At 39.9% G+C, this 19,754-nt stretch overlaps 1 protein-coding gene across 1 annotated transcript; it reads left to right on the plus strand.

Moving 5' to 3' along the window:
- The first annotated feature begins 1,220 nt into the window (after positions 1-1,220).
- ppm1aa (protein phosphatase, Mg2+/Mn2+ dependent, 1Aa) lies at positions 1,221-17,418 on the plus strand. Its single transcript, XM_079573131.1, has 5 exons — positions 1,221-2,103; positions 2,178-2,295; positions 2,387-2,498; positions 5,822-5,879; positions 14,149-17,418. The coding sequence occupies exons 1-5, from the start codon at positions 1,267-1,269 to the stop codon at positions 14,176-14,178; spliced, it is 1,155 nt and encodes a 384-aa protein (XP_079429257.1). The 5' UTR covers positions 1,221-1,266; the 3' UTR covers positions 14,179-17,418.
- Positions 17,419-19,754: the final 2,336 nt, after the last annotated feature.

The raw sequence follows: 19,754 nt of genomic DNA on the forward strand, positions 1-19,754 counted from the left end.
GGCACGGTCTTGCTCAAGGATACGCAACAAGTGTACTGGTTGAAGGTGGGATCAAACTAGCAATGGGAATGAGTTTTACTTACAGTTCCTCCAAAGACACGCCTTTTGCCTTTTTTTTTCTTTTTTTCCTCACTGATTATTCTTATTCTTACTTATCCTCTAATTCCATTTCCAATTGTTAGTGTCTGGCCTGTGTGGTGTCAACCTAGGTGACTCTGATATCTGTACAGAATATATTTCCCTCTGTGTCAGCTGTGTCTGCCCTTTGGTCTGCCCTATGTTCCGCTCAGATGTCTCTTGCCCACTGTTGTGCTGCTGTGCTCATGTTGCGCCTCTTTCTGTGGTGTGAGGGGGTGACGTCATGTGTTCCCAATGCGCAGCCTGCAACATCCGGGCCTTCGCCGAGGATCTGCTCTTCTGTGGCTAAAGTTAGCTAGCAAGCTGTCAAGCTGTCAAGTGGAGAGGCTGGGACAAACGTTTCAGCTTCCCCTGGCTTGGCCACTCAAACGCAGCCATTTACTTCCAAATTCCGTGTAAGCTGTAGTTTAGGTCGTAAACTGGGATAATGTAACTCTCCACGTGCAGCACGTCAACAGGGACCTTCGCAACTGGATAAATTAGATGCATTTAGTGTTGAGCGACGATTATTCACTGCTAACTAGCCTAGCTGTACCGTGTTGGGCTCCTACTTTTCGTCGGTTTACCCATTCTGGTGCAATCAACTAGAACATAGCCCAGATTTGGTTTGCAGTTTTGCTCCAGTCCATTCATTTATTGGATTGTTTTGGGTAAGTAATTGGTTCCACTCTCCAAATGTTGACGTGCGTGTGGTTGCAGGCTAGGCTAGCGGTGGTAACACAGGCCGTGGGCTGCCTACTTGACAACTACGTTACAACCGTAAAAAGAGGCCTGTCAAGAGCTCGGGACACCAGTGGTGTCATGAATTTTGCATTTAACATTGTGCTGTCTTGTGACTAGAGCGTTTCTTCTATGACAGCTCCATGCTGCCAGTACCACGTAGCTTTAGATGTATTGTGTTTTTTTATCATCACATTGTCAGGATTGGGGAATGCTTATCAGTTCAATACTTGTCATTTGACTTCTATTTATTTAGTTGAAAATTTAATTGAAAATAATCAAAAATGTATTGTTATTATTCCTATTACAACTGCTTTCTACATTATTCTGTTGTTATTATTATTCTGTGTGTATACATAACTCTTTTAACTTGTCTTTCCTTGTCTTGACAATTTCAGGTGGGACACAATGGGGGCTTTCCTGGATAAACCAAAGATGGAGAAATACAATTCTCATGGTGAGGGGAACAGCGTGAGGTATGGTCTGAGCAGCATGCAGGGCTGGCGTGTGGAGATGGAAGATGCACATACAGCCGTCATTGGTCTGCCGCATGGGCTGGATCTTTGGTCCTTCTTTGCTGTTTATGATGGTCATGCCGGCTCTCAGGTAGCCAAATACTGCTGTGAGCACCTTCTTGAGCACATTACAACCAACTCAGACTTCCAGAGTGCGCTACAGGAGGATGCCAGTGTAGACAGTGTGAAGAACGGCATCCGCACAGGATTCCTGCAAATTGACGAACATATGCGAACCATCTCTGAGAAGAAGCATGGAGTGGACCGCAGTGGCTCCACTGCAGTGGGAGTCTTAATTTCTCCCACTCACGTGTACTTTATCAACTGCGGTGACTCGCGTGCGCTGCAGAGCAGGGCTGGGGCTGTGCACTTCTTCACACAGGATCACAAACCCAATAATCCGTTGGAGAAAGAGAGGATCCAGAATGCTGGTGGCTCTGTCATGATCCAGCGTGTCAATGGCTCTTTGGCTGTGTCTCGGGCTCTGGGAGACTTCGACTACAAATGTGTGCATGGAAAAGGCCCTACAGAGCAGCTGGTGTCTCCGGAGCCTGAAGTTTATGCAATAGAGCGATGCGAGGCAGAAGATGAATTTATAATTCTAGCATGTGATGGCATCTGGGATGTTATGGCCAATGAACAACTTTGTGACTTTGTCAGGTCGAGGTTAGAGGTGACAGATGACCTTGAACGAGTCAGCAATGAAATCCTCGACACCTGCTTGTACAAGGTCTGTACTTACTGTCAAACTGTTTCCACTAAACTTTGTCTAGAGTAATTCCAGATTTTATTTTTTGTTGACAGGGGAGTCGGGACAATATGAGTGTTGTGATAGTCTGTTTTTCTGGAGCTCCCAAAGTTTCTCCAGAAGCAGTGAAGCGAGAAGCAGAACTCGATAAATATCTGGAATCAAGAGTGGAAGGTACAGTTTAAAAATGCTATTGACAGCCAATAACACTACTGACGGTTTTCCACAACTTACTATTATTCTTCTTGGATTTGTTTTCCACCAGAAATAATGAAAAAGCAAGGAGATGAAGGAGTTCCAGATTTGGTCCATGTGATGCGGACATTAGCATCTGAAAGCATACCTAACCTCCCACCTGGTGGCGAGCTGGCAAGCAAGTAAGTTTGATTTCAATAGTCTATGGGGATCAAAGCACAACAATACAACATCAGTTGAAAATTGTTTGCTGCAGCCCTAAGTCTTATTAGCTCTCAAACTCCACACTGCAAACACCACTGATTTTATTTTATTTTATTTATTTTTATTTATTATTTAGTAATGTAGATACAGACAGCAAATTGTTAACGGTCGCTGTAAAGCTATTGTAGTCAATGGGATCATTTGTCCCAATAAGCTGCAAACCGTCTCTCTCACAAACATGCAACGAACAATAACTATATCACCATAAACCTGGGACAAAATGTGACAGACTAAGGATAAACGATAAGAAGAAATGTTGAGCAATGTCCTTTAAAAAGGTCTCGGTACAATGAATAGAGGACAGTGCTGGTAATGCAGAGAAGCTAGTAGGCTAAAGCTAACTAGCCACCGGCTGCTAGCAGATATCTTCAGGATTAGTTTGTTAACGTCACACCACTTTTTACGGGAGAACGATTGGCTCATGGCAGAGATGTAAAATGACAGTCAGTGATTGTAATGCAGCTCAGACTTGGCCTGACACGATCTGCCTCTGCACACTGTAGCACAGAGCAGCCCAAGCTAGCACCAGGAGATGACGACCACACGGCTTAAAAATGCGAAACAAAGGCTCACAAATGCAAACCGATATATCCGATCAAGTCTGCAGAATTAAATCACATCTGTGCCGTGACTCTGCCATAAACGGCAAGATTTCACTCTGGAAATAAACACTGCTAGTCTGCGGCCCGTGCCTCAGCTAAACGCATGCTGTCTGTATTCGCTACGATAAACTAGGTATGATTCTCTTTGAGCCATCGTGTAGTGGAGACGAGTGCAGCTCATGATTTTATAATCCCCATGTTGTGCAATGTGACATCTAAATATCTTCATAAAATAAAAATAAAAAATCGCGGAGTGTACACCAGCCCTAAGATCTGAAGCTTAACCAGAAAGCAGCCGTATCTTATAGCCAACTGTTGATTCACTAAACAAGTTACATCACTCACCAAACATTGCTCTCCTCAGATGGGACTGTTGGCATTAGTCGCTTTCAAGCAGAGCTTAGTAGAACTGGGAATATGTCATCAATGAAAAGGATGATGTGGAGCTTACAACCATTTCCTAAATACTTTCAAACTCTTTCAGTAGAAAATATCCACCAAAGGTCTTAAATGCAAAAAGAAAAACCTATTGTACAGACAATTCTTAAGAAATAGATCATAAACTAAAATGAAACAAAGCATAAGAGATACAAAAATAAATTAGTCACTATATTAAGAACTAGCAAGAAAGATTATTTTACAAATCTGCTTGAAAGCAATAATAATGAGATTACAGAAATCTGGAAAGTATTTAATATTCTATTTAAATAGAGACCAAATATAAACTGGCCTATACATTACTTAATTTATAATGACAAAAAAAATAGAAGATGTGCGAAGTTGCCGATCAATTTAATAAGAATATATTGGGCCTAATCTTGCAGAACAAATTGCTATAAAAATAAAAACTCAATGTCTTTCTTTCTCGCTCCAGTCAATGAAGAAGAAATATTAAGTACTGTGTGCAAGTTTAGCAATAAAAAATCCATTGATTGTGTTTTGACATGATCTTGATTAAAAGTGTAATTCATGAAATTGTAAACCCCTTTGAGCACATCTGCAGTCTCTCCTTTCTAACGGCCACATTTCCAACTAAAAGGTGGTTCCAATATTTAAGTCCAGCGATAAGCATGGTTTTAATAACTACAGACCAATCTCACTGTTGTCTCAGTTTTCTAAAATATTGCTGACAGACTTAATAATTTAATTGACAAATTCAGTCTATTACATGACAGTCATTATGGCTTTATAAATGGCAAACCTACAACCCTTGCATACGAGCAATCGCGATGTCGTCACATCCGTTGGCCGTGGTAGGCATTTTACATTTTCATATTTGATAAACATTTTATTAAAATCCTATAATCAGCAAAAACAATGTCCATAAACAGGGCATTGCTTCTCTTGCGTTGTAACAGATCTATCATTTTATAAAACCGAGTTAGAGGCCTGTATGCATCAGCTGCCTACCAAACATCCGGCGAAAATTGCGGAAGTAAACAATAACAGCGATCGCTCGTATTGATTGACTTGGTTGAAGAAGTCACTAATGGCATTGAGAATAAGGACTTTTTATCAACAATTTTGATTATTTATAAAAAGCATTCGATTACAGTAGACCATACATAGTAGACCATAATATTAACTTCAGAAATTGGAATAAAGCGGTATACGAGGTATTTCCTTGCAGTAGTAACAATGTTATTTAAGTGAAAGGCAGCAATCGGCGTGTACAAATCTACTCTGAGACATGTATCATGCGGGTTACCTCAGGGTTCAACACTCGGTCCAAAGTTGTTTTTGCTTTACATAAATGACTTATGTCAAGTATCAAAAATAAAAATGGTACTATTTGCAAATGATACCAGACGGTATCATGGTTGAGGTGACCATAGAACTTCATAGGATTAAGCAATGGTTGAGGAAAATTAAAGAAAAAACTAAACTATTTGGAAATAAAAAAATCGAATACATGTAATAAATTAAAATTGGCTAGAGCATTGCACTAATAGGTAAAGTAAAACATATAATAGATAGTGAATCCCTATATACTCTTTATTGTACTCTCATATAAGCTATGGTATTGAAGTCTGGGCAAATACATATAAAAAACAAATAAACACTCTTATTGTACTAGGAAAAAGCTCTGAGAGATGTCCGTAAAACAGGGGTTCGTGATCACACTAACCCTCTTTTTCTAAAGTTGTGTCCATTAGGAGTAGAGGACTTGATCAAATTCATAACTCTCCTGATAATGTATGATGTCAAACATAATCAGCTTCCTTCAAATATTCAAAAGATTTTCAGCAACAGAGATGAAAGATATAATCTTCTAGGAAAAATGAACTTGTCCAAGATGAGGAACTTGAGGTTAGCGCCTCATTTGAGCAATTCAAACATGGACGTGAAGAAGCAATACTTGACCAATAAGCTACTACTGACAAACCATGACCTAAAATGTTGCATGTTTTCATCTTAGTGATGTCAAAGCCATCACGGACTGTGATCGTATGCATATGGACTTTATTGTAGTCATGATCAATGAAATGAAATGAATGTCAACGGCTATGTTTTGCTATGTATGAAGGGGTAGGCATTTGTAAGTTATTTTCCTTTTCTTTGACCTTGCTGCCAAAATAAACTAAACCGAAAAGTAGCTTATTTTCCCCTTTTAAATCCATTGCTTTTTTTCTGTGTAGGCGAAGCGTTATTGAAGCGGTATACAACAAACTGAACCCGTACCGGAGTGATGACACAGTAAGTATGGAGCCTTCATGTGAGTGGCATGTTGGGTGCATGTTCTCATGTGTATTTATAACTCTTGCATGCCCTGCTTTAACACTGAACCTGATAGTCTGTCCCAGTGTCAAACATAAGGAATTGGTAAGAAATGGTTTAAATACAAAAGGGGTGCATTTTTTTTACCAGGTCAGTTTAAGTGGAAAAGTTAAGTGTGGAAGGTGTGAATTTCCTCTGAGGAGCTCCCCTCCGATACAGAGTTTTAGGTTGTCATTTGAGGTTTGAGGGTCTGCTCTGTTTCACTTTTCACTGTCATCCATTTGTTTTTTATTGTATTTTTTTGTAAAAGTGAATATCGGCGTTATTGGAGGAAGCATAACAGAAATCGTACTAATTAAAATGTAGGTATACACAGTATAAAGTCACATGAATAGTTTGTGTACTTGTCTGATTAGATTAGGTTCTCCACTAAAAAAACTTGTCTTGCTTTTATTTGGAAATGTTAAATTCTATAACTATGAAACTATGAGTAGTATAGTCTTCGGAACAACAATGTACATTTTGCTGGTACAAATGGTGTAATCTCTTATGCCCCATGTTTAGCGTTCTCATCATTGAACACTTTACTACATTGGACACAGTCAGATTTTATGCTGACACTGTACATTGCTCACATTTCTGTTGCATTCTACTAGCAGTGATTCATAACCATTGGGCTGCTCGGGTTTGCAGCGTCTGTGGCTGTTTAAGGAGCCAATATAGTAAACACTGCTTGTATTCTGACTCGTAGCTCACAGTGGTACTTGTTTAGATCGCGCGGCTTCCTGTCGGTGTCCAACGGGTCGCTCTTTGTGTCAGTGAAAAGCGGACATCGGCTGATTCACTTTATTTACAGCTCGTGATCTACTTGCAGCGCCCATGCATTAATGTATACTCTTAAGGATTGTTGTAAGTAAAATCTTTTAGTGACCCACCTGTTAACATTCGTCTTAGATGTAGATCTAATATACAGTGCTCTTTTGAATTTAGTTTTCAATCCCTCTGGCGTGTGTGGCGTGAACAGTGCCTCTGCAGGCGGGTTTGTGTCTGTGGAGACGAGTTTGACTCAAAGAAGTGTTTCTGGCGAATTTTACTGGACTATGATGAAGAATCTGACACGTTTTACTGTCAATCCTGACCCTAAACCACAATTACCACAAAGGTCCTCTTAAACAAAAACAAGCAGGTGAATATGGTGTGAAGGCTTCCTCACATTCTAAGTGTAAATATGAAAGGAAGTGTCTCATCAGAGGCACAATGACTGCATTCACGACTTGGTGGCACTGGGTCAACACTGAGAATTTTTCCACTTTCTTGTGGGGACTTAACCTTGACGGCTGTGTGATGTTTTTTTCATTTGGACGGTTGGTAACATTGAACCTGAAACACGTTTTACTAGAGGCATTTATGGACATGCATACTGTACATTTTGAACCAAAATTTTTTTAATAGGTGAGAAATTGAAGTGTTGCCATACCCATCATTTTGTGTCAAAGTTCCCTTTTTTTTTATAAGGTATCAGATTGTTGTAATTCTCATTCTTAATTGAAGATTAGTTTACTGTAGAGCTTCCAACCGATACCCAGAGACTGGCTCGCTGTGAGTCAGAAAGAAATAATGGTTCTCTTTTCTCCAGTGTGAGATCAATTAAGTCTCATCTTTTCTTATTGCATGTAAGTTATCAATTATATCTGTAAATAAACAGTCATGGAAAAACAAACGAGGATCACTGGACTTTTCTACAATAATTGGCATTATGACATTACATTAATATAAACAAGATAGAGTGATGTGATTTTTACAACTTGTCCTTTACAATCTGTTAGTTATTTAACATTATTTATTTATTTTTTATCTGTTGGTAGATTTGGTCGGGACAGTGCATGTTAATGAACATACATGGGTCTCATGCATGTAACCAAGCCACACCGGATTGTAGCCATGGGCTAATAAGCCGAATGCCCATGTCGGGTTCCCCGTTGCATTATGGCTATTTTATATATATATATATATATTTTGGCTACCAAACGATATTGATAGTTAGCGTGAAGCAACGAAGAAAGCTCTGATTTGGACCGTTTTAACCGCTGGAAAGTTGATGATATAAAGCGTTTTTGTCGTTGCCGTGGAGCTTGTTACAATATTAGCTTAAAGTCTATTTTTACAACCAGGGCTGTGGACGGAGATAGACAGAAATTGAAAGAACTGAACGGCTGTTCATATGTAGAGATGCTTCAAAAGTGACGACCAGTCCTTGTTCACATAGTTGGAACAATATGTGAGAAAAACATTTCTGACCCTTGAAAGCGACTGTTGGACAAAGTGCAGGGTCTGAAACTGTGGCCTCATGTCGCCGATATTCATTAAACTGGAATGAGAAATAAAAACGTAGAATCCTTCTTTTTTTTTTTGTCAATAGTGGACAGTAAACAAAATCTTTATTATTATTGTGACCAGAGAGATCAACATAAACATATAGGCTAGGCCATCTAAATTTACCTTTTATAAGTAAATTTATTTTACGAGTGATCTGATGGTGTACAACATAGCTAATCGACAGATGGAAATGTACCCACTATATTTTAACACCAACACTGTTTTGAAACTTTTCCCTGTGATTTCAAGACCAATTTAAATGATTTAAAAAGTGGCGTTGTCTGTGTCAGGCTGATCCCAGGTCCTGTTGTCCCCTGTCCGCTATGGTTCGCTCCTGCCGCTCCTTTTCCCTCGCTTTCAAGATATTGACAACATAAATATTTGCAAGAAATGTCACTTGAGACTTGTAGTCTTTAACCAATGCCCGTAAGCCTTACAGTTCACGGTTATGGCTCAATATACTTCAGTGTTCACGCTCCGCTACCTGAACTCGCTCACACATTTCAATGGCGGAGTGGTTTGTATGGTAGCCAAAATTAGGATTTAGGAAGAAAAAGGATTTACCCACGCATGCGTGTTTGAGAGTGCGTCCCCCTTGCGCACTCTCAAACACGATCTCATTCATCCTGACCTATTGTACATGTTTTCAGTGGTAGGGGAAACCGGATTTCATTAACTAAATTACATACACCTGCTTTCGATACTAGTAGTACCTAAACTTTTTTTCGATAACATACTTCATTTTCTCTGTGTATTCCATTCTGTTATGACCGCTGCATTCTGTGTGTTCACTTTTGGGACAGTAAATCCACCCACGCTTGTCCTGTGCCTCCAAAATTGGCCTTAAAATTGGGGGGGTTTAATCAGATCTTTCTGCTGCCCACATTACTCGATTTGAACATGCGAGTCCAGTCGTTAAACCCCCCCACACTACGAGACACGATTCTCTGTGACTGCCTCCAACTAGTCATGAATCACCGCGACTGAAAACTTTTGCAAAATTTGGCAAAAAGAGGCGTGTAGTGTGTGTGCTCAGCTTCTGCAGTTGACTTGTCCAGGTTCAGAGTTTCAAAATAAGGTACATCATTTTATTCACTCAGATTTAGTTGGTGAAACTTGTGTTATTATAATGGTGAGAGGTAAAACGGATTTCGGTTCAGTATCTGATATTAAGAATCAATACCTGATACCGTATTTTTGTCTAGCCTGGCCAGTCCACAATAATGACCCCTCTGTATTTTTTAAACATTGGGATGTCAGTCTGGCCAGGACGCCCTCATTTGCCGCTCTTGCCAAATTCAAATGGATCCGTGCAATCAGATTTGTTTATTTTTGTCGCTTGTTGTGCGTGAGCAGTGTAACTCTTGGGATGCGGAAGTTCCCTCAGTAACAATCTACGGATAGCACATGGGAGAGTGAGAGACTTTAGTCATTTATAACCCTGTTCGAACATTAGCGCAGAACCGCATCAACGACACACGTTTGCCCTTTGCTGATTGGTTTACTCCGCTTCCTATTTGCTTTTCTGCTCTAGAAATATAGTTGATGCCGACTCTGACGGTCAGTCTGGATTTTTCTAGGCACATTTTATTTCCTGAATTGGCTCCGATATACGATACCATTATTGGATTGGTGCGTCCCTGGTTTACTGACGATGTATAGATTCTTCTCTGAGTGGAAATAGCTGCTAAATAACGTTTGCCAATTCCAGAAGCAAATGGAAAAATGTCCTGTCTTGTAACTTCTTATAGACTAATAATAATGCCAGGTTATATCCCGGTTACTGACCAGCTGCAATTAGATGAAAAAGATTTTTTTTACAAGTTTTGTTTTTTCTCAGAGTCACTCAAAAAGGTGTTGATTCTGGTCCGAAGTGCCGTCATGCACGAGCTTAATATAGAAACTGCAGTTATACACAAGACCTGAGGAGGCAGTAGTGAGTATAAAAATTACTAATTTGCGTCTAGTCCCTTTAAACGTCAGCGCTGCTGTTGTCATATGAAAGTGATATGCACTTTACAAGTCTGGCAAGGCAGCCACTCCAACTTTCTTTTGAACACAGTAGCATCCAGAATCACGCTAGCAAATGATTTCCACCATCATCCTCCATCATTCAGGGCCAACTGCAACTTCTCTCACTTCAACAGCTTTAGTGCTTTGCCAGTTGATTTTTCTCAGACTCTTGCATTTACATAGTTGTAGTCTTTGTAGAATATTAAAATACTAGCCTAAATCTGATTGTGACTAGCCAGGTTAGCACTTCAGAGTTGATCTGTTACCTCATTAAAGGACAACCAGGAGAGGCCTGCTTTTCATCCTTTCTCTTGATTGATCACAAACCTGTCCTCAAAATGTCTAACCACAGACAGGGCCGCAGCAATTGGCCAAAAGCCACCAAAACACTGTTGTTTTTACTGGTGGTCAGCAATTAAAGCCATTTAAAGGTCATTGTGAACTATGTGGAATTGGTTACAGTTTGAGGTGGCAGATGGGGAAGAAGATTGTTTACTATTAGAGTAAGTTGTGCCTGAAGCTAATTTATCAGTGATTCAGCTCTTGAACTGAGTAATGTGACATGCAATGTATTGCAATCAAACTAGAGGTGTTTACAGTCGTGGACTGTAGTATGTGGTGTAGGAATCAGTGCCCAACTTCTCAACAGTTTTTACTGACAGTGCCAAGCAACTACTGGACAAAATTCAATGAAATGAATGTTTGTTTCTTAGGCAGGTGCACTAAACAGACATTCCTGTTGTTAAAAAACATGCAGTATCATATGTCCAATCCTGAGCACCCACCCAAATCTTTGGGGCATCCAGGCTCTGATCACAAAACTATTCAATAGAAATCCTCTTTGCTCATTTAGCTCAATAAGGAGAGCATCCAATGCGGTCATTTGACTAGGCACCCATTGGGAGAAACATAATCGGCGATCATTGAAAGCAAATAAGCAAAGAGGCCATGCGTCGAGCAATTCATTGAAAATTGCACCAATGTTTGTCCTCGAGGCTGATCCATAAGTGTCACCATCTGAAGACACTGGAGAGCGCCAAATCTTATGGATGTCTAAAATGTCCTGAAATCTTTTAGCATGTGTTAGCATCGTTTATTCAGTCATTATCCATCCATCCATTTTCTTCCACTTGTCCGTTGCCGGGTCGTGGGGGCAGTTGTTGGAGCTGCCCATATCACATTGCATTCATATTCATATTCAGTCATTACATTCTTTTAATAAAAACAAAAACAAAACATTACCATTATTCCATGTACAGTACGACCAAAAGGGTTTAGGCTGAAGTTGATACTTATTATGCCCAACCCTGTTTGCCAAATTCCACGAGAAATAAAGAATTACAAAGCATCCAATGAAGAGAAATACACAAGTTTGTTTATTTTCATTATTTTAATAATTTTTGGTTAGGGCTGGGTACCATTACATCAGAGTCCAAACCAAGGGCCGTGTTTTGGGGCAGGGCGATATGGCCTGAAATCTATATCACGATATAAAAAAGAAATATCATGATAATGATATATATAACGATATAGTCGACAATGGACAAATGACTTTAAAATTCCAGCCTTCCTCGCAAATATAATCTTTACGTCCTTCATTTCATTTTACTTTTTAAGCGGTCAGTGTTTATGCTGCTCTGATGGAGCTGAGCGTAACATAAATGATACTGTGTCTACTGCGATAAAGAAAATTACAACGATGTAGAAAATTACAACGATATAGAAAATTACAACGATGTAGAAAATTCTGTCGTGATGACGATAGAATAATACGATATGGATGTGCAATACGATATGGCCCACCCTTACCGTATATTGACATGTATGAGGCAGGGAGGGCCACAGTGGTCAATGCATTCAAACATTCAACTGCGTGTATTTAAGAGAGGTTGAAACCATTCCCCACACTTGTATTTAGGTTTGGGACCATAATGCCGGCTCAGTCTTATAATAAATGTTAATTTTTGGAGTTTTAATTGTGTGGATTTTTTATTTTTTTTAATTACCATCTCTGGCGATGAGAGAAACCTGAGGGCTACACTTTGGGCACCCCTGCATTACATGTTTTTCAACACTGATACTTTAATGATACTTGGTTTTCTATATCAATACAAAAACAATCCTTTTGTAATACCTATACTATACTTTTCTTCTAGAGCCATCAAACAGAAGAATAAAGTTAATTTAATCCATAAAGACTATTTATTTAGAATTTCCATCATTTATTTATTTGAGGTGAAACAACCAAGTAATTTCCTTTTTAATTCTGTCCCTGGACCCAACAGGCATCAAAACTTGGTCACCTAAAGATATTTAAAAAAAATGTTTATACTGTTATTTTTATGGTACTGTTATCATTTAAGGGTACACAGCCCTATTGTTGGTGCATTGAAGTCTGCTGATTCTTATCGCCTTTTGAAGGAACTCATCCTCGTATGGAGCAATTCCTTCCTTTCTCTGTATCAAATACAATTCCTGTGTTTTTTATTTATTCTTTCATTCTTTCATTGTCAAACCAGCACTAATTGTATATTGGTGCCCTGGGTTAGGCTACACTGGAAAAGCAGCACTATTTCATTAGCTCTGCCCAATACATGGTAGTGTCTCTGTTTTGCAGTGCCTTTATTGGTCTTTGTGTCTCCCGAATTGAAGGACAAAGCTACTTGTTGTATTTCCTCCTCCTTTTGAGATGGTGTTTTGGGAGTAAATGATTGACTTGTGTCTTAAAGATGTAGGAGAGGTGCGGTTGTGTAGCTCCAGGTTCACACAAACAAATGAGGGATGAGCCAGGAAGCAGATCACAGATCTGCCCTCCTGCGACCCCTGTACCATACCGAGTACAGAGCTTCACCTTTGATTGGATAATGCGCTATTCAATGGCAAACTTCTACATATGCAAGTGGGTTGGGACTGGGAGCCAGTGTTCCTTTTAAATGCACCGCTCAACAGCTGGTGTACGATCTCTCTCTCGTGTGACCCCAGTTCGAGCAGCGGGCATTTCCCCAAGACACGCAAGAGAACCTTTCACATGTGTCTCACTATAAAATTGCTCCTCATTACTCATTATATTCAATACCAAAGCCGTGTCCCAAAGGTGAAGTGCTGCTTATGGTTTCCGTTCGCAATGGTATAGAATGTCATAATTTGAGTTGGAGCAGGCGCCTGTGCAACTCAATGGGAAAGGCAGTTTTGGAAGAAATGTCCAAACAACCTACAAATGTAAAACATGATAATTATTTGGAAGTGATTGGATTCACAAACCTGCCACATTCATCTTATGGCTGGACACGCATCATTTTGAACGTTGTCAAAACTTTTGGACACCTTTTTATAAGACAGTCATTTGACCCTAGTGCTGAGAGAGAAGACATGGAACTTTGTGACTGCTTTTGTTTCATGTGGATGGGTCCAGCCATTAGAGATGTCAGAGAGGTGCGGTGCAATTAATTCAATGTATTAACCATAGAATTAATTGCCATGGTTACTACAATAGAACTCTTAGCTGCACCAACTCAGTTTTAATGTGATGTTATGTGAACACAACCTATTCTAAGATCGTTACCACTTTCCTTTGTGAAAAATAACTAGAAGTCACCTTTAAGTTTCTTATTTCCATTAGACGGTACTGTAATTGATTCGCTTTTTTCTTTTTATTGTAAATCACTTCAACCTTGATCATCAAACTGTGGGTGCATTCCCTCCTCCAGTCCATGTTGTGTCCCAGTTCTATGGCTCCATCTCATTTCCATCCTCCATGGTGTCTGTCGCTCTCTGTACTGAAGTTGTTGTACTCTGCCATTGTGACTAGACTTGGTAGAAAGACTGAAGAGTTTCTACTTGCTTTCCCTCTCTCACCAAGGACTCGGCCTCCACAGACGACATGTGGTAACCCACGCTCCAGCACTAACACAGCGCAGTTTACACAGACCCACCTCTCCAGACCACAGCAGCTGGCTCAGAGTTCCCCCCTGTACCTCTGGGCTCTTGGTTTCTAAAGAAGGGAAATGGACGTGACGAGGAAGGAGGAGATGCATGCACCGCACACGTGTCAAGTGCTGCACCAGTCCACTCTGGATTCAGGATCCTCAGCGTCTTGTCTCCGTCTGTCTTCACTTATACTCTCCTCTAAAATAACATAACAAGTGAGTCCCCGAGGTTTTCTTACTTTTGGTTCAGTTAACCGCTTCAGTAGATTATTTTTTTGTTTTTTTTGCTGTAATTAATTTGATTCACATTTGTGTGTGTGTGCGTGCGTTTTGTATATTTCTGTTTTTGTGAAGTGCAATTGTCCTGTACAAATGGCCTGTATTTATGCCGCTTGATTTTAAGTTAAATGAAAAAGAGAACCTTTCATGCACTGTCTGCCTTTTCCTGCTCCTTTGGAACTATTCCAAATGTCCGTGAGTGAAGCCTGCCCTTCAGCCACACAGTCGGCGCTTTCCTTTCTTTCTCACTTGTTCTCCTGAAGAAACGGGTAAATGTATAGTCGACAGCACAGTAAGCTCTCTGTACCACAACCATCAAACCCTGTGCTTTTTATTGTATTTTATTTTTGTATGCATGTTTCTGTACACTCCTATCGAGACTTTGTAAGACGGAGCCCTGGCAGTGTGCGGGGCGCTCGTCCGAGTGCTCACGTGTGTCGGTGGAAAGGGAGTTCTGAATGTGCAGCTCCAATCAAAAGTCCATGAAGTTTACAAGCTTTTAAACAATTTCAAACACGAAACAAACCGCATCATTTTAACCGCGTCCTTGAACTGTCGGAGAAACAGAAAATACTTTCACGCTATAACATGTATGTGCTACAGCAGGGCCAGGAAGTGAACGTAGACAAGAATTAACTTGAAAACCTAAAATCTGTAGTGCGATGTTTATATTTTCCATTGTATCTTTCCACATGCCCATTATGTCGTGGGTGCTAAATTATTTTTGACCTTTCCCAATCTTTTTCTTTTCACTGCTGCAAAAAGTGAAAAAAACCTTTAAAGCCACAATATTGTTGCAACTTGTAAATGAGTGATGTACCCAAATCAGTGACATAATAAATTGACCTCCTTTTTGCCAATTATAAATGTCAAATACTTTCACTATATACCTGTTGCGTACCTGTGTTTGCCAAAACTTAGTGCAAGTTTCTAAACAGCCACGATCATCAAAGTTTATTTTATCAGTACCCAAGAACAAATGTCCCGTTTCTTAGCACTTTTGAGTTCTCCAAGCCCCTCCCGCCGCATGCACAAAGCTCATCGGTTTGCTGCTTTCATGTGTGTTTGGATGATCCACGTCCCCATGGGAACAGTGACTTACTCTGTATCAACACAAAATTACTCGTTCTACTGTTTTAATGGAAATTATTTTTAATAATTGCACTTATTTTCCCAAAACACCACTGTTGGAAATCCATGTACTTCATTTTCTGACTTTCAAGGAATAAATCATGTTACTTGAGCTATTTTTTTTTTTTTGTAGCAATAAACAAAGGGGTGATTCTGGTGTATGACTGGGGTCGCCGTCATACACTGAACTAAACTACTAAATATTTTAGATGACAATCCTAACCTTTTTTCTTATCCTTGATGATTTTTTTAGTTAAATTCTTATTTTGCTGCATAACATTTTTTTTTTTTTGTGGCAAAAGGGTCAAAGATCAGACTTTTAACATTGGCCTAAAAGTATTAACGACATTTCATGAAGCCTCTTTAATCGGCTTCAAGACCGTGGAGCTCTGCGGCGAAGGCCAAACGCACAGCTCAGACCTGGCTCGGTCCTGCAGACGTCACGCTGTTTACCATGAGTTCAGCAGGAAAAACGAGCTCGCACTAACACAGACGGCTGAGTGGCTCCTGAGCAATTCACTGCGAGAAATGTTGTATTTCCAAGAAGCCCTTAACCGCCAGCTCCGATGGGCATGTATAAGCTACTGCAGCCATTCACCTCGCACAACACAAGCATTGCACAGCAGTCAATAGTAAATTCTTAGCTCAAGTGGGATCGTAGTTTGTGCTGTGAACCCACACAACAGAAATGCCATGGTTTGAATCTCTTGTCTTTGTTAATGCAGCTCATAAACCACTTATTTTAAAGTTTTAAAAATGTGCAGAACAATAACAAAACATGCAATAACTATTTGAAAAGTTTGTTAAATAGTAAACAAGTGGGATTAGAAGAAAAGCTTGAGTCTGGATCCACTGAAAGACTTCTCTGGACAGTGATTTTGAAAGCCTTGTGCAGTCACATTTTAATCAATAAAAAGCTCATCAGGGTCTCTTGAACAAAACGGCGCTGACTTTCTCCTAAATTATGCCTGTCATTTGAACGTCTCATTCTGTAACATTATTTATCATGACACATTTGCAGCTTTCAGATAAATCAAAACTACCTTTTCCACTTTCGATTACTCTTTATAATTACCTCATGGCGTGTTAGTTTCATAAAAGTAGCTGAGACTGACAGTAGTTTATCCCTTAACCTATTGCTCGTGTGCTCTGTGACCCAAGCTATTGACTGAAACGTTATCATTTGAAAGCAATGATGACTAATGTTTTTATAGAAATACTACCATCTCAAAACACTATTGGCCTTTGGTAGAAGCTGGCGTCCCGCCCTCAGAGTGCCCTATATGCTCACCTGTCTCTGCTCGTGATGCTTACAAAATAGGCTTGTGAGAACAGTTTGAGGGTTCAGAGTAAAAGTGTCAAATGCACTAAATGAAATCACAAAAATGGTATCAAAAGATCTCTGCGCCGCTGACTTGGTTGCCTTCTGCGCAAGATCGATTGGCGCGCAGAGGCGGCAGTCTGCACGTTTCTCAGCGTTTTTGTAACCAACGATGTTCCTGGGTTCTGTGGTTTATGTACTATGTGATCCTAACCGTGGTGGTTCTCTCTCCACCACTCAGATATAAGCTCACCGATTTGCCTTACCTGATGTTCTGTTTTCCCCAAAAGTGTGGTCCGCCGCAGACGCAGTCACGTTTTCACTCAGCGAAGCCCGAGTGAGGCCCGTGGAATACTGTACCAATGGGCCATGGACAAATCCAAGTTTTGGAAGCTTGGAATTCTCTCTTCCTTTCTCACCGATGTTTGAGAATAGGCGTAGTCAAGTTTGCTTGGTGGCAGCTGGATTTTTTTCTTTTTTAATAGCTGGGGTGCAGAACCTGCCCTGAGTGGCCAAAACTAAAAGAAATCTTTCACAGTGTTGGGCCTGACAATGCCTTCCCGTTCTAGGACATAATTTACATTTTTTTATTCCAACTTTTCCTCATGAAATTGTCACTTCACCTCTCATGGTCTTTTAAATAGATGTTGAGCCGCTCAAATCATTGGACCAAATTTACTTTTGTAACAAATCAACCAATTAATAATCAGATACCAACAAGATCTTTGCATTGAACAAAAAACGAGCAATCCCCACATGCAGAAGTCCCCATAGGAATGACTCTTGCAACATCAGCAGTAGGGTAACACTAACCGGTTTGGGCCAGTACTCTGAGCTTTTCTCAGTGAAGTCCCAGGCCTCACTCTTTATTGCTCAGTGGAAACGTGGCTTATGAGTTTGCCGTTCTCTCTCTCATGTCTCTGTGTCGGGACACCTCTTCAAAGAGACTGTCCAGGTTCAACAAGGTACAAGCTTCCGGACCGGCGTTGGTCGGAAGCTCTTCTTTTTCTCCATGTTTTTGAACTTTTAAGAGAAAAAGGAAGCAAAGTAGTTCCCACTGCAGATGTCATACCAATTCAAGTGTTAACATGGTAACCTCATGATGATGTGCACACATGCATTCATGTTGGATATATTTATGATTACATGCAGAAATAGCTTTAGAGTGCTGTAGATAAATATTGTCATTGTTGATTCAAAAGCTTGTCAGAGGCCTCTGTGAGTGATTTGACAAAGTTCAATAACTGTATATTTTGTATTCTATTTTAGCTCCAAAGGAATGGCAGAGAAAATAGAAAACATGTTTAAAAAAAAAAAAGCTTTGTTCGATGAACTAAATCGTACTATTTGTGTTGTCAATTGAACAAATTGCATTCCTTGCCTGTGAATTGATGCATTTTTCTCCCTGCTTCTTACATCTTATCTTCTTTTTCCTTCGTTTTTCTTTCATTTTATTTTTTTAGCCTTTGAAGTTTGAAGAAATTTCTAGTTTGCAGAATGTATTACTAAATAAATGGCTTGTCATCTTGTACCTCTTATTTCACCTCTCTTCTGTTTGCACAAGTGAAACTTTACGTAACTGCAAAGACCATTTCTGTGAACAGAATTTATCCGTGCTGGTATGAACTGTCAGACTCATTCAGTAAACATGCTTGGAAAAACATGGGCTAATAAAGATGGGTGGCCATGCTTCAACATGCATTGTGTCCAATGTGGATCTGTGTTCGAGGACAGAGCTACATCGAGCTGTTTTCCTTTTCAGGGACTTTCCATTCATGGACTACAACAGTAGTAACTGTGTTGGGATTTTATCAAGCCACAACAATTACAACTATAGCTAAAGAAAAACAGGCTTTAGTTTTCTTGTGCAAAGTGTATCTTTGAGGAGGTCAGAGCACTGTAATCGAACCATCAGTGTCTACTGTAAGTGGAAGAGCGCAGGGTTCCCACTCGTCCTTGAAAATCTGGAAAACCTGGAAAATAACATGTCTCTTTTCAAGTCATGGAAAACGCATGGAAAATGAGAAAATCATATTTTTGACTCCTGGCTGAAGTTTCTCCAGCTCTCCCAAGGTTGGCAAAAAATGCATCAGATTGATGCTTTAAAATATGGAATTTAAAATAATTTCTTCCCGGGGGAGCACGCCCCTGGACACCCCTAAAGGGGTAATATTCTTCACACCTTCTGCACCCCTGACCCATTTTCATGGGATAAGATCTGGATTGCATTTGGTTGCTGGTTTACACCTAATTCATTATTGCGTTAGTCCTGACTAGGTCCGGGTTCAGTTCTGGTTTAGACCTGGTCAACCCTACCTCAGCTCGTTTTTTGGGGGGTTTTCCCCAATGGACCTCCATTTTAGTATGATTCCTATAACCTTACCTGCAGAGCGACGTGTATGCTCTGTTCCTCTTCAGACCTAAACAACTACGTCTGTCGCCATGGACTACATTATTTGATCACAGATTCAAAATGGAGAGTGAACTCACAAAGGGACTAACTGGGGAGGGCAGGTTTTTTTTTCCTTTTTCATAGATGTGATTATTTTTATTTTTTTGTACTTTAAAATGTCCTTGAAAATCCTTGAAATTACCTTGAAAATTATTTCAAGTAAAGAGTGGGAACCCTGTCTAAGTTGACACCATATTGTACAATTGCGTAGTATACAAATATGCATCTATTCTCTGCTAATGTTACTTGTGCCGTAGTGTTGATTAATTGAACACGTTCCTCTTTCAAAACCATTTTCTTGAGTAAACAGATATTTGCTTCCTTCTTGCGTCTCGGGACTGACGTAATATATTCAA

This window comes from Gobius niger, assembly GCF_951799975.1.
Source record: "Gobius niger genome assembly, chromosome: 16".
Lineage (NCBI taxonomy): Eukaryota > Metazoa > Chordata > Actinopteri > Gobiiformes > Gobiidae > Gobius > Gobius niger.

Coding starts and splice junctions, on each gene's coding strand:
- ppm1aa (XM_079573131.1), top strand. CDS start 1,267: ATGGGGGCTTTCCTGGATAAACCAAAGATGGAGAAATACAATTCTCAT. Junction 2,104..2,177: donor TCGACACCTGCTTGTACAAG/GTCTGTACTTAC, acceptor TTTTGTTGACAG/GGGAGTCGGGACAATATGAG. Junction 5,880..14,148: donor CGTACCGGAGTGATGACACA/GTAAGTATGGAG, acceptor TCTCTCACCAAG/GACTCGGCCTCCACAGACGA.